At 37.0% G+C, this 14566-nt stretch overlaps 2 protein-coding genes across 2 annotated transcripts; one reads left to right on the top strand and one right to left on the bottom strand.

Moving 5' to 3' along the window:
• The first annotated feature begins 6897 nt into the window (after nucleotides 1-6897).
• On the top strand, nucleotides 6898-12233 carry LOC124442270 (photoreceptor-specific nuclear receptor-like). The gene is made up of 4 exons (XM_046992771.1): nucleotides 6898-7175; nucleotides 8476-8760; nucleotides 10963-11505; nucleotides 11651-12233. The coding sequence occupies exons 1-4, from the start codon at nucleotides 7172-7174 to the stop codon at nucleotides 11887-11889; spliced, it is 1071 nt and encodes a 356-aa protein (XP_046848727.1). The 5' UTR covers nucleotides 6898-7171; the 3' UTR covers nucleotides 11890-12233.
• A 211-nt stretch (nucleotides 12234-12444) lies between these two features.
• LOC124442271 (mitochondrial import inner membrane translocase subunit Tim13-like) lies at nucleotides 12445-14554 on the bottom strand. The gene is made up of 3 exons (XM_046992772.1): nucleotides 14322-14554; nucleotides 14149-14217; nucleotides 12445-13245 (listed from the first exon to the last, which is right to left on the bottom strand). The coding sequence occupies exons 1-3, from the start codon at nucleotides 14436-14438 to the stop codon at nucleotides 13135-13137; spliced, it is 297 nt and encodes a 98-aa protein (XP_046848728.1). The 5' UTR covers nucleotides 14439-14554; the 3' UTR covers nucleotides 12445-13134.
• Between the last annotated feature and the right edge of the window lie 12 nt (nucleotides 14555-14566).

The raw sequence follows: 14566 nt of genomic DNA, 5'->3' as shown, positions 1-14566 counted from the left end.
GGACGTGACGTTATCTGTTTTTGTTAATGGTTTGACCTGCATAGTACGCACGTCAGGCGGAAATAGCTATCACGGGCGAGGTTGGCTAGCGTTAAAGAAAACAGAATACCAAAATAATTGCATTCTATGTGAAGTAAACACAAACAACAGAGAACGAGAACAGTCTTTACACTGCATAAAATATAAACTGAGATAACGTGTGTCAGTGTAATTAGTGATGAATGAACAACAGAGAACGAGAACAGTCTGTACACCATCTGAAATATAAACTAAGATAACGTGTGTCAGTGTAATTGGTGATGAATGAACAACAGAGAACGAGAACAGTCTTTATACTACCTAAAATATAAACTAACGTTTGTCAGTGTAGGTAGTGATGAATGAACAACAGAGAACGAGAACTGTCTTTACTATACCAAAAATATAAACTAAGATAACGTGTGTCTGTGAAGGTAGTGATGAATGAACAACAGAGAACAAGAACAGTCTTTACACTTTCTTAAATATAAACTAAGATAACGTGTGTCAGTGAAAGTAATGATTAATGAACAACAGAACGAGAACACCCGTTAAACCGCATAAAATATAAACAAATTATACAAAGATATGAATTAGGGGCTACTTTTGGGAAGCGAGTTATCCTGGGTAACCGGATTGAAACTATATGAAATGAAAAACTTAACATCTTTATCCTTCCGTTGCACTTAACTCAGCTAGAGGGAAGACCACGCTTCTTGTGATAAGCACTAAAAACGAAATGGGCACAAGAATTTTATTTGAATTCCATAACTACCAAGCTTTGTGCAGAGCATTTGAGAAGGTCATAGCCTTGGAAACGTCACACAAGACGGTAGAACCTACCCAATGCGTGTATCTTTCGACGACCAGCTTCTCAATTTTTGAACAACAAAGACATAACGTTTAACCGCTGTGCTAATCGAAAATTGTTTTCATTTTTCAAAACATGCCACTACCATAACACGAGAAAATTATGTTTGATTATTTCTATCCATTGTTCAGGGATGTGAGTATTTTGACAAAAACAGCGAAAAGCTCACAACTTTAAAGTTGTGAGTTTTTTAAGTTTAAAGTTTTTTAAAATTGCTCTAGTGATTGGGAGTTTATTGCGATCTTAGTAATATCGGCGTAGTGGAAAGCGCGGAGAGCGAAGCGGAGTCGTAGTGCAGATTTGAAGTAAAGAGTCTTTACCTGCCCACACTTATAACACCTTATTGGGGTGTAAAGTACGTGTTGTAATTGTGTATCTTCGGTAAGAGAGCACTAATAAGCCGGACGTTGCATTTTTTGCTTGATGAGAGCTTAAGTATATGCTTATCAGGAGAGATTTAGATCTCTGACTCCACATTTAGACTCCAAAATCTCAATTTAAGAGGAAACATAAAAATATAGAGTCTGTGATTTAAGTCTGCGACTGGTTTGTTCTTTAGAAATTCACAGCCAATAACATTGTAGCGGATAGATGTGTTTTGAATATTTGGCGGCCATGTTTTATTTTGGTTATTCATCCCCGGATGCGCCATCAAATTGATCTACTCAACAACAGGTTGAAATGAAATACTTGCACAATATAGCCACACCAACACAAAAAATTCGCGAAAAAAATTCTAACCGCCAGTAGAAGTCGCGATAGCGGGGAGAGGTCCAAAAAATATGAGCGGAATTTATACATTTTTTTATCATGTCTGCGCAAGACTTTTTTTGGCAAATTCTACAACGCAAGGACGCGTGAAAAGCACCGGAAGACAACTGACAACATAATGACCAAACAAAAAACCGCGCACAACTCATACAACTTAGAGCAATAAATATATGCCAACAATATTGCACAATGAAACTTTCATTCACTTACCAACTCGTTTGCAAAACTAAAGCGGAGTCGTCATACCTAATTTATGAAAATACAATCGAGAAAATACAATCCATGCCATTGAATATTTTAATCCACACAAGGCCGCGTTCATTAAGAACGAAGAACCATATTTGGTGACTGGTGAAAATTCTACATTTCCCTGATCAATTGTTTCAGTGTACTCTTTGCCAAAACGCGGTCATTCAGATCCCCCACGCGTGCTAAAGCATGTCACGCAAGAGAAACGAACACCATTGTGTTTGAACGCGGCGAATCCGTCCCGCAAGTTTGCTCGCGTGTCATGCAAATAGAGTTTGGTGTTCATTCGTTGTCGAAATAATAATGCTAACTATCTGACTTTCATATAGCACGACTAACTTGAAGACTGGCTACCCTATATGGAGGTTTGCACAAAAACTAGTTGGGAAAAGTACACCACAAGCATACGACGATTGTCTAAAATGTGCTTACCTTGACATCAATAAGGTGGGGGTATCATTCTTTAGTCTTGCTCATTTTCATACGCCATCAGCTTATCACCATGGCAACAAACTATGAACAAAAAAAGAAACAATTATTTGAGGATTAACTCTACGTGTGGGAAGATGAATTTCACACGATAAATTGTTCAGAATTGTGATCAGGGATATACCGGGCGGAAAGCGAACTTTAAATATAAATATCAAAGCCCATTAAATGGCTTTTTTAAAAGCACTTTGCTGGGCTTCGATAAATTGTTTGTCTCATGGCGTTCCTGGATCATCCCAAATTCACGCCTGGTTAAGATACTATTACTTCATGTAAGTATCCTCATTGACCGCTCCGTAATGGTTTTTACACTATGCTACGATATACGAAAATTGCGGTATTCAAACCAAGAGAACTTTCAATTAAGAACAAAACGACCCAAACGTATTCCTTGGACCCTTTTACACAAATAGTAAATTTATTGTAAATCATTAATCAGGCTATTACAAATTGTGAAATAGTTTGAGGACAATTACAGGAACAATCAGAAATATACCACAATAGGTGCACATGGCATGAAGTTAAGATTCATTTTTCGTCTATATTACATGGGCTTATCAATGTGTCGGATGGGAATTAATTTCGTTCACGAATTCGTTTCATTTGTACGTTATTTATACATCATCGAATGAAGTTGACGTGTCAAAGCACAACTTCCCAGTTTCTTCAACAGTTGAGTTCTCCTGCAGTGATCTTAAGTAGACGAACAGAAAATCGTTCTAGCCTTTCCATGAATTTGTTCCAAATATTGTACGGGACATCAGGAGATATTGCTGGTTTCCGATTTCAATGGGGTTACAACGCAGATCTTATGATTAAAATGTTTTAACGACCAGTTTCGACTGGCATTTTCGAATATTAGTTACGCTTGCCGATGTCGAATTAAATAAATTTCGTTGAGGTATTTTTCACAACCGAAAAACTTTTGGAGTCGACTAAACATCTCTAGCTTTCTCTTGCTTTCGGTTCGTTAATGGCTTTGGATTGTTACATTTTCGTTCCATCAATTTTCGTGCTCATTGTTATACAAAACACGTTCAAGAAACTTCTTTGAAGGGTTTTAACATAGACGAGACAAACACGGTCATTAGCATTTCCGAAACCAATTGTAATGACACTCACCTGTGACGTTGCCTTCATTGTATGGTCACGTGTTCAATCGTGGGGGTATGATTTCAAGGCGATTGTGCGTGTTTATCTGCTCCCTCCCAGGGCAATAAGCAACGTTATTGTCAAAAAGTCATCGTCACTCGCGTAGCCAGTCCACTAATTCAGCTCTCCTATACTAGGTTTTCTGTACTCACTCAATACAAAAACAATAGATTTTCAAAGAAATGAAGAATGATGTTCTAGACAAAAAACCTGAGGACAGGTTACGCTACTAATAATGGTTGTTGTTGGACAACCTCGAAGTTCCTTCCGATTGCCGTGTTTTCAAAAGCCTCGATTCTTACGCACGCTGTGATAAAAAACGTCCGAGAACCGTTTGATCGTACGGGAAATAAAAATACATTTCGCACAATAGCGTGGCCAGCCCGCAGGGTTCGGTTTTGCTCCTTCTAAATTTCATAACATTATGTCATTGCCTCAATTCGTTTCTTTAGAAATGTAAGAGAGCTGATCACGCAAGTGATTTTGTACATGATACCTAAACTTTTGCATCATGGGAAGGCCTTGGGATAAAGTCATGATTTTAAGAATGGCGGTCATAGACCAAAATTAGACGAAAACTAAAATAACGTGAAACATTTGTGAAGATTGGCCTCCGTGAAACATTTGCGAAGATTAGCCTCCGTAAAACATTTGCGAAGATTGGCCTCCGTGAAACATCAAGGTCATGGCTAAATTACCCCATACTAAAAGACATATTGAAGCTTCAACAACGAAGCGAATCCTCCACTTCAATACACACTCCCATTAAATAATCTCCCACTTGAAAGGTGAAAAAAGAAAACCTCAACCTTCTCATTCATCCGCCGCTCTCAGTAAATTTAAAAATCACCGGAAAGTCAATCTCACGATGAAAACACAATCAGTAGTAATGTGAAAATCAAAGCAGTCACCTATATTGTGTTGAACCGAATTTTCAGACAAAATAATAGTCATCTGTAGAAGTTTTTGTTTTCTTCCATAATGAACTTAGGCACTTAATGAATGGGGTATTTTAATAAATAGAAATAACATTGACGCATGTGTCGAATGAATTAGAATGCGCTGGCAGTTATGCGCGAAAATTGATTGAGCACCAAGGCCTCTTTTAGCCTTCCCTCCTAATAATTCCCTACTTGAAAGGTAGAAAAAACCGAACACCAAGGGGGCTAACGAGAGAAAATATGGCAACTCGAGGAAAGCAAAATTTTCAACCTGAAATGTGATTGGCTGTCGCGCCGTCATTGAAGGGACACGAGATGAGGCAAACGCAAGCCCGCGTTGCACTGAGTAACAATGTGATTATTTCAAGTGTTTCTCAAGCTAGAAATTGAATGAAGGGATTCAAATGAAGACTTCGACAAAAGGAGAAATGCAAAAATATCGCCGGAATTCATAACAGCTGAATCGGTTTTAACTACAAAAAAACGGAGGACAAAATTATCGGTCGAAAGATACTTGGACTTCATATTACGCATGCGCTCTCCATTATATCTCTCTAGAAAGATTTCTGATTTCGTTACTGACTGCATATTCGTACATATAACAGAAATAAAATATATAGCAATTTCTTGTTAACCCTCACACAAATAACAATGGTTGCTTCTGATTTGAAAGATGGCTTTATATACTTTCAAATAATTCAACAAAACATTGTTTTTGAATTGTTTAACTGAAAATTACGAATCAAGGAACATTGAAAATTTTAGACTGCTAACATTGGAATTGCCAATCTAAAATATATGATCCTCGAGATTCGTACGCAAAAAAGTACATTGTTTGCATAAAGTTCTCAAATCGATAAAGCGCTATATTTGGTCGCAATAATATATATCGTTTTGCTGTGGATAAACTAAGATAAGGGTACTTTAAACACTACTAATCTGGTTACGTATCTCAATCAATAGATGATACAAAGTATATTGCGTTCACGCCATTTGACCAACCTAGCCTATGAAATCATATACTTGCAAATATTGACTACGATAGAATGAGATTTCACATGCAATTTTTAATGGTTGACGCAACACGAGATGTACGTAAGAATAGCACTCATGCACAAGTCCGTATCCACCGCGAGTTTAATACGTTGATATCAACAAAGGCTTTCAGTGTGTACATTGTATCATCAGGAAATTGCGTTTTTTCTTGCTTCCAGTTGGTGCCACACACGGCACTTGAAATTAGTTTAAAACGCTCAAAGAGAGACAAAGCACAGCCACGCTTCGATACAATTACGAGGTCTCGAATGAAAATTACAGGCACGTGTTGTTTATCGTCAATACTTTAATAATTATCACCTTGTACGCCTCGAAATGACGTTAAACTCGAAGTATCTATCGCTCGATTTATGAAGGGCAATTGATACAATCTCTCAGAGGTCATTATGCGACAGATGGATTTTAGCGAAAGTGCCATAAAGAAGATGAAAAATAACCAAATAATTGTCTATATAAGTTTAACTTCCATTGATTATGTAAGCATTTTGACGAGATAAACGGTCATAAAATATATCCAACACGAAGTGCAGCCTGATACAAAGAACGTTGATCTAAAAATTTTCAATTTTTAGCATAACTCTTACGTAAGAAATGTACATAAATGTTTACTAGATTCGTTCCTTTACTGAAAAGTTTGTTAAATGATATGCTTGCATAAGATCGAATCAAGATTTGCCATGTTTTTATGGCTGAATTTTTTAAAGATTCTTGAAATGTCATTAAAGATGCGAAAAGTTCCATAAGAAACCGTCTGATTCGGCGAACTTTATCATAATTACCGACGCAAACAGCGCAATAAATAAGCATTCGCATAACACATCTCTTACATATGTAAAATATTGTGACGAATATGAAACAAAGACCGATCATCATCGCTGCAATCAAACCCCCGATATTTGTTTCAACATTGTTATTTAATCCACTTAACGCGATTTCAGCAATAGACTACGAAGTGAAATTCATATAATTTTTGCTAACTTGAAGTTTCCATTTCGGACTGATTTCTCTTACTCTTGGCAAGAGCGTCGCATTAAAAAATGATGAACATATTCAGACATGTATAGTGTTCTCGCTTTCTCTACTGCTTTTCTTGTTTTTAACAGGTTATCAAACGGTGAATGTTTCTGGTATTTGTGCCTACAATATCATGTCTACTTGCAACGCCTACACTGACTGACAGGCGATAAATTTGACTTAGAGCCAAGGTATGCAAAAAGTTATTCTCAAACGAAAGCGTATACAGGTACTGCTTATTTCAAAACATCAACATACATAGTCTGTTCTAAAGAAAATTCATATACATATGCAAGCAGAATTTTACTGCCACACTACACGAAACCCCGAACGCTTTTCAAAACTACAGCAATCAAGTCAAATTGTCATTGGGGCAGTATTAAAGTTCGACCGCGCCACGACGCAAGTTGAGAGAATATTACGGGTGTCTAGCTCATCACGTGATCAAACGCCATCTGCGCCAGTCGCCGCTTTAAAATGCAACGTGTTTCAGCCAGACGCTTCAGTTTTCGGTTCTGAGGTCAAGGAACTCTAGTTCACAACGGTGCAAAAATACCCAACTCAGTCATATCACGATATCAAAGAAAATCTTAAACAGACACGAACCTGCATGGGTATGTATTTACAAATATATATGTGTGTGCATGTGTGTGTTGAGGTAAAATATAACTTACAAGGTAGTGTAAAGTGAGCTAGATTATCCCCAATAATCCAACGATGATCTTATATGTAAGTGTTTTTGGTATTAAGATGCAGTTGCAAACACATGAACGCCATGACTCGACACGTTAAGGAGCAGTATCGTTTGAAGTTTTGAACTTTTTGCGAGTGTCAATCTTTCTAAATAGCTCTGTCAGGGAGAATTTTGAGAAGCATCGCTTTTTAATGAACGTTTGCTAAAAATAAAACATCAAATCGCCCCATATCTATCTTAACCTTGATTATTTTAATATGATGACAATTCTATACAACATTTATGCATGATTAGCATCAATTTTAAGCAGCCAATTTGGAGGAATAGGAAGAACAACTGTGAAATTGATACAAAAACCTATGTGTTTCTATATTATACGAGGCATTTATAAAAGTAGAGAGCTCTAACAATAATCCTTTATTTATCTGTGCATTCAATCTCTTGATTACTTACATCATGTATATGTCGCCTTTACGAGTTATATTTCAAACAAAGAATAAAAGTGAAATGAAATGAAACAACACTTCATCAAGTGAAACCAAAAACGCGAACAAGTCCGAATCTCTTTTTCGCTCATATATACAGTAAAAAATTGCCTACTATGATTAGCTGCACACTGAGAAACAAAATTCCAAGCATTTGATACCATATTGAGAAAGAAAAAATACTACATACTTTGAAGCAAAACTTCGTCTGCTTAATCCGAGACCAAACGAGGATGCACAAAATTTACCCGTAGAGAGAAAATCAGTCTGACACATACATCGACGCTGAAGTGTTGGCGAGGACCTGCAAATCAAAAGATAGCAAAATTGAATGTTTGTGCGCGTTGAATTTGCAAAAGCTAATAGACATTGAAGTTTAATCATCGGAAAAGTAGTTTTAAACGGCTTTTATTATAAATGGATTTAAATCATCAAACCGATACCTAGCAAGACCTTTTCACTAGTGGTTTTAAAACTTCAGTTAACTCCGAAAATAGACTTATACAGACATCGAAAATGTACACAAACCAAAACAATAGTTGAACAGGTACATGAAAGGCACTAAACATACTTTCCCACAAACATTCAAAGAGACTATAATTGCAAAAATTCGTTGAAAATTCAGAAATCTAATGAATATAGGGAAGATATCAGATGTACAGATTTACAGAAATCTAATGAATGTAGGGAAAATATCAAACAATTCCTTGCTTGTTTTTCTAAACGCATTTAAAGAGGAGAAAAAAGTGTTGACAAATTCGAGCTCTTCTCTCGTCGATGAACACAACGTCGATCGTAAATCAGAGATCTTGTGTAAGGTGTGCGGAGACGTTTCATCGGGCCGACATTATGGTGTGTATACCTGCGATGGATGTAGCGGTTTCTTCATGCGAAGTGTACGCAGAGACGCGGTGTACTCGTGCAAGGGGAACGGGAACTGCATCGTTGACAAGAAACGAAGGAATCAATGTCAAGCATGCCGATACAAGAAATGCCTCGAAGTTAAGATGAACAAGTTTGGTATGTGTATATATAACGATAGTTTACTGAGATATATGTGTGAAACAGAGAGGGACGGAAGACAATAGTTTTAATGAAGATACATGTGTAACAGATTGGGAGGGAAGACGATAGTTTACAGCAGATTTATGCAATGTATAGAGAGATGCAGACGCTTGTGAGAGGCGGAATATAAACACAGAGAGAGCGGTTTATTGTGTACAGCGTTTTTGTAAAAAAGCAGCAAGTTCATGACTTTGAAGTACAGCGCTAATGAGTACAGACAACCTGCTGAAACTTAAAAGGACTACAGACTGCATTTGATTGCCACCAGAGCTTCTAAATATACATCCAACAGTGAAATGCCAGACCGGCACTTAAAACAGCAGGTCAAATGCACGCAAAATACCCATGTCTGTCTTTTATACAACCTTACAATGATGCATTTATAGCTTATATAATGGACAGATTTCATCTTTATTTATGATTTAGGAAAAGTGAAGACTGTTCTCTTTCGTCAATTCATCTACGTATACACTGACACACACACTACCTTAATTTATATATTAGGTATAGTGTAAAGACTCTTTTCGACGTCTGTTGTTCATTCATCACTACCTACACTGACACACCTTATCTTAGTTTATATTTTAGGTATAGTAAAGACAGTTCTCGTTCTCTGTTGGTAATTAATCACAACCGACACTGACACATATCATTATAGTTTATATTCTAGTTTATAGTGTAAGACTGTTCTTGTTCTGTTATTCATTCAACATTAACTGCTAAGACAGGTGCAGCAAATAAAAGTGTTTTATATTTTCCACTACATACAACGACACACGTTATGCTTATAGTAACAGTGTAAGAAGTTTTGCGAACGGACGGTGTTTCTTTATGCAACTTTTATCGAAAGAAAAAACACAAAATAAAAAATGAAAGCGCACAAGGCACGAAAGCCATTTTCAAACAGTACGTGTATATTATGACTGAAAACATAATTGATCCAATTTGATGGTACGAGATTTATACAAACAATTGCAGTTGATAACTCACACAAGAATAATACTGATACTCTTGGGTCATTCAATAAACCAACAGACACTTATTCAAGGCGTTTTATTGACACATGCAATCATACACAATCATTGAATAAAATGAGTTTGAGCAAAGGCAGGTGTTCGCAAACTCGATAGTGAGATGTTGTTTTGAAAACGAAATGAAAACCTTTCTTGCCGCGAGGAAATTGTTAAGAAAAATCGATTGATTCGTTTGGACTTCGCTGTGCGTGAAAGTCGATACAATAAAGTCTATAATTAAAGCGATATTATAGTCTGATTTGGCTAAACAAATTAGGGGTTTGCGGAACTTTAAATTATAATCATTGTGCAACACTCGCGTACAGCTGCCCCGATCGCATTGTTCCGAAATTAAATGATAAACGGGGCAATTTTCCAAAGAAAGTAAACGGCTAATTGTTTTTTAATGATATAAAGATATTGTGCACAATGTTTTCAAGGCAAGGCTGCATGTTAAGTTTGCTGATTAAAGAATAATGTTTTTAATATGAGTTTCGAAGGAAGCCATGAAACATGTTCAAAACTCGTCCTTCGTCGTCGTCATCAGAGACATAAAGGTTTAAATAGCTAATAACGCTTAATATATTAACATAAGTCGTGAAGTATATATAATTTCATTCTCATTAAAAGCAATGTATTCAACACACTCTCGGTTAAATTGGAAAATTGCCCGAGTATAATTGTGTGGTGTATATAATGCAAAAATCCTCTCGTTTATTAGTATTATCAACACCGCAGAATGACAGTAATGCGGTCACGGTAAACGAACTGTAATTTAAGGTTGCCTCAAAGCAAAACGAAACTAGTTGTTGATCGCATGCATTTGAAATGAAACTTCGGTCACCATAGATCAAATACATGAAATGATTTTCCTTGTGTGATCGGAATCGCATTTTTTAGCGCACGCGCCAAGACCATGATGAGAGTGTACAGTCGCTAGTCTATAAAGCGACAAAAATGCATATTGTTTTGACAACTCCAAGAGGCACAAAACAACGACAGCGACATTGTTCTTCATTCACACTCACCTATTTTCATACATTTCACTATAGCTATACATTATTATGAACAGCATCCTCTAAATATATAGAACAGAACCTGCGTACGGTCCAAAAACTAATTGCACATAATTTCTACTTTTCAGCCGTGCAACAGGAGCGTCAACCCAACTCATTGCGCATGTCCAAAACTTTACAAGAGCACGAGTTTATGAATGTGCCTGGCAACGAGTTCCTTAACAGCCTCATCATTGCAGAGCCGTATCGGGAATTCGGTTATAGATCCGGATACCCAAGTCCTACTTACACTGGGCAAGACTGCTTTCCCATGTTCTGTAGCCCTCAAGATAACACCTGCGAGGCAGCCGCCCGACTTCTCTTCATGGCGGTTCGATGGGCTCGCAACATCCCATCATTTGTGAACCTACCATTTCGAGATCAAGTAATTCTTTTGGAGGAAAGTTGGCGAGAACTGTTTATACTTGGTGCTATACAAACTAATCTGTCCATAGAGGTCGCCCCTCTTCTCGCATCAGCCGGCATGCACGTGGACAACACGCCTGCGGAGAGGATCGTGATGACAATGAGTGATATCAGGTTACTTCAGGAGATCACAGGAAGATTTCGCGCCTTGCAAGTATGCGAAGCTGAACTCGCCTGCTTAAAAGCTGTCGTTCTCTTTAAATCAGGTGAGGAGAGGTTTGAAGAACAATAACGAATTGTACATTTAGCTACTAAATGGGATACAAGGGGATACCAAGTATAGTAGCTACTAAGTAAAGCAATTAGATAACACTCTAATTAAACTCAACTTTTACCACTTCATCCCAACAGATCTTCGAGGTTTAAGAGATCCTCAGAGGATCGAGATATATCAAGATCAGGCGCAGATTATGTTGAACGATTATGTCCATCGTCATTATCCTGGTCAACAAGTGCGTTTTGGAAAACTGCTACTAAACCTACCATCGCTCAGGATGATAAACACAAAGACAATAGAAAACCTTTTCTTTAGACAGACAATAGGAAGCGTAGCAATCGAAAGCCTTCTCTGCGATATGTTCAAGACATAAACCGAGCAACAAGGTACAAATCCCGTTAGACAGGTTCTTAATGGATAATGTAGTATAGTTGTGTACTACACGCAGGAAGCCTGTGTCTAAAGAGGAGACTATAAAAACTTGTTGTTTTTCATCATGAAGTATTCACAAAAAATATCAAGGTAGTCTAAGGATTCCTTGAGAATGAAAAGTCTGAACGCAATTAGCTACAGCCAGCTGAGGCCAGCGAACAGAACCCATCATCGCTCGGAATAAAATATATACTCAATAACTATAAAAACGATCTATCCATAAAGAAATAACACGTATTTAAAATCTCCAAGGCGAGACTAAATGTTTACGCTTGCTATTCTGAATACCTTTGGTCGTGTCTTTTCCGTGCATCGTCAGTTTCCATGACGACATCGTATCGTGCACCTACAATGAAACACGTCCGCAATTTGAAAGCAGAAAACCTAAGATGCAGAAATCACTTTCTCTCGCAAAAACACACACGCACAATACCTCATCACACAATCACAATTTGAGACAAAGATGTTCGAAAGGCATTAACGCAGCACACGATCGTACAAAATAAAGTCACTTTAATGTTTATTGTTATGACGCATTATTATTATTATTATCATGACGCAAAAATGACCAAATGTTCATAATAGGTATAAGATTGACATTTTGGCACATTTACAGCAAGCGATTCTTGAAATCAAAAATCATCACAAAAGTCGCCGAGTGTTTCACGATTGATGCCGGCGATTATTTTCCTTTGTAGCTACTGAGCATGTGCAGTTGCAAGCAGTTGTTGCCACTTTTTTCTTAAGTTATTTCGTCTTGAATGCAATGACGTAGCCAGACTGCATGATTTAGAACGGATATATATAAATTTCATTAATAATAACGATTTTTTCACATTGTAATGATATTGTCAACGCAGTAAGCGAGAAGTGGGAAAATTACATGGCAGAACTAAATGAGCGAGCCCGCCTCGTCACTGCTTCAATGCAAACGTGCCACTTTTCTCAAGTGAAAGCGATGAGTCCCGGGTAAGAAATCAAAAAACCTTACCAGACCTTGTTAATGTTAAAAAAAGTCATACACCCAGTTATCCCTTCATGTACCCTCGAGGAGGGGGACTCCCCGTTCAGTTCTATGGAGTATTGTACGTATTATCATTGAGGATAGACACAAGAGTTCAATTCTTAACTTATCTAGTGTAATATAGTCAATTTTTCGTCAAAGGAAAAGCAATAAAAATATGGATTATTGAAAGCCAGAACTTGCACCATGCTCTCGTTGTAGACGACCGCTGTATGTCCTGGACATTAAATTCCACGTGTCCATATATCGATCCATACACATAGCAAGACATTTCTGAAAATCAATCAAATTGTAAATCCCTTAAATGGGTTAATTGGCACAAGGTGATGATTTTATTGATAGAAGAAAAGGTAGGTGATGATTGTATGAGCACAGACTTGCAGCAAGCAATGCTTAATGTTTTTCACAAAAGAAGGGGAGGTAGATAACCTTTTCATCAATGCTGAGAAAGGCTAAATCTTTTCATTAAAAGGATAGACTAGATAAGCCAATTTACATAGACTTGATAAGCCAATGTTTCAAAAAAAGAATGTTAGTTGAACACATAATGTTGTTAGACATAAATAATTTTTCTGGCAATAGGAAAACTTTCTCTTTCTAAAAAGTCCAGTCATGCAATGTTTTATCACAAAACGCAACATAGTAAAGCCCAAGAGCTACATAAAACTAAACTCATTTCATAGAAAGTGCATTTCTTCCAAAAACTTGTGCAAAATTCACATAAAAAAAGATGCCATCATTACTTTTATTTAAACAGCCCGAAGTAACACAACCTCCGGGCACCTATTGGTTTAGAAAATCATTTAAATGTCTTCTGAATGAGTTTTAGGAGAGTCAAGAGTTCATGCAAAAGGAATAACAAACTCAAATACAGCCATTTATTTTTATTGAGGTAAAAAACTAGAGCATTTTTGCTCATACTAAATCAATTACCATAAGCATTGAAGAAATGGGCATTTAGAGTTCCAGTCGAGACAATAAAACCACACTAAAATAACTTTCAACTGGGAATACCAATATGGCTACTATACAGTCAAGAGAAAATATTCTCTGCCTTACTTTAATGGATTTTATATACATTTATAAATAAATTTTATGCATAGTACTGGGCCAAAAACAAACATCTAAAGGACAAAAAATCATTGCTCGGCTAAGAATGAAAAATTGTGGATCTACCTGTTCAGAGTTATCTAGTGATGTTCCTGGTTTGTAAATGCATTTTTTGAAGCACTTCTCCGACATTTTCTACATAAGATAAAATTTATACCAATGAATTCTTTCTCAAAATATCACCTACAAACACAGAACTACAAATTACAAGACGAAACGACAAATGTTGGGAACTTTACCTGAATTAATTCTTGAGCGCTTGCTAGAGCAACTTGCTGTTTTACTTGATCTAAAAGTTGGTCGCGTTGAGCACTGCTCAGCCTCTCTCCAGACGATGGATAGTCAAAATTACTCATTTTAAATGTAAACTATGAACTAATGTATCGCATGTACGATAAAAAGTATTATGTCTAATAAAGTGTACTTCTGTTTAAAATTTAAAATTACCATTCCCACGTGGGACGCGTGGAGAGATTGGGCACTA

This window comes from Xenia sp. Carnegie-2017, unplaced genomic scaffold (assembly GCF_021976095.1).
Source record: "Xenia sp. Carnegie-2017 unplaced genomic scaffold, XeniaSp_v1 HiC_scaffold_20, whole genome shotgun sequence".
NCBI classification, from domain to species: Eukaryota; Metazoa; Cnidaria; class Anthozoa; order Malacalcyonacea; family Xeniidae; genus Xenia; species Xenia sp. Carnegie-2017.
This window is presented reverse-complemented; position numbering and strand designations above follow the sequence as displayed.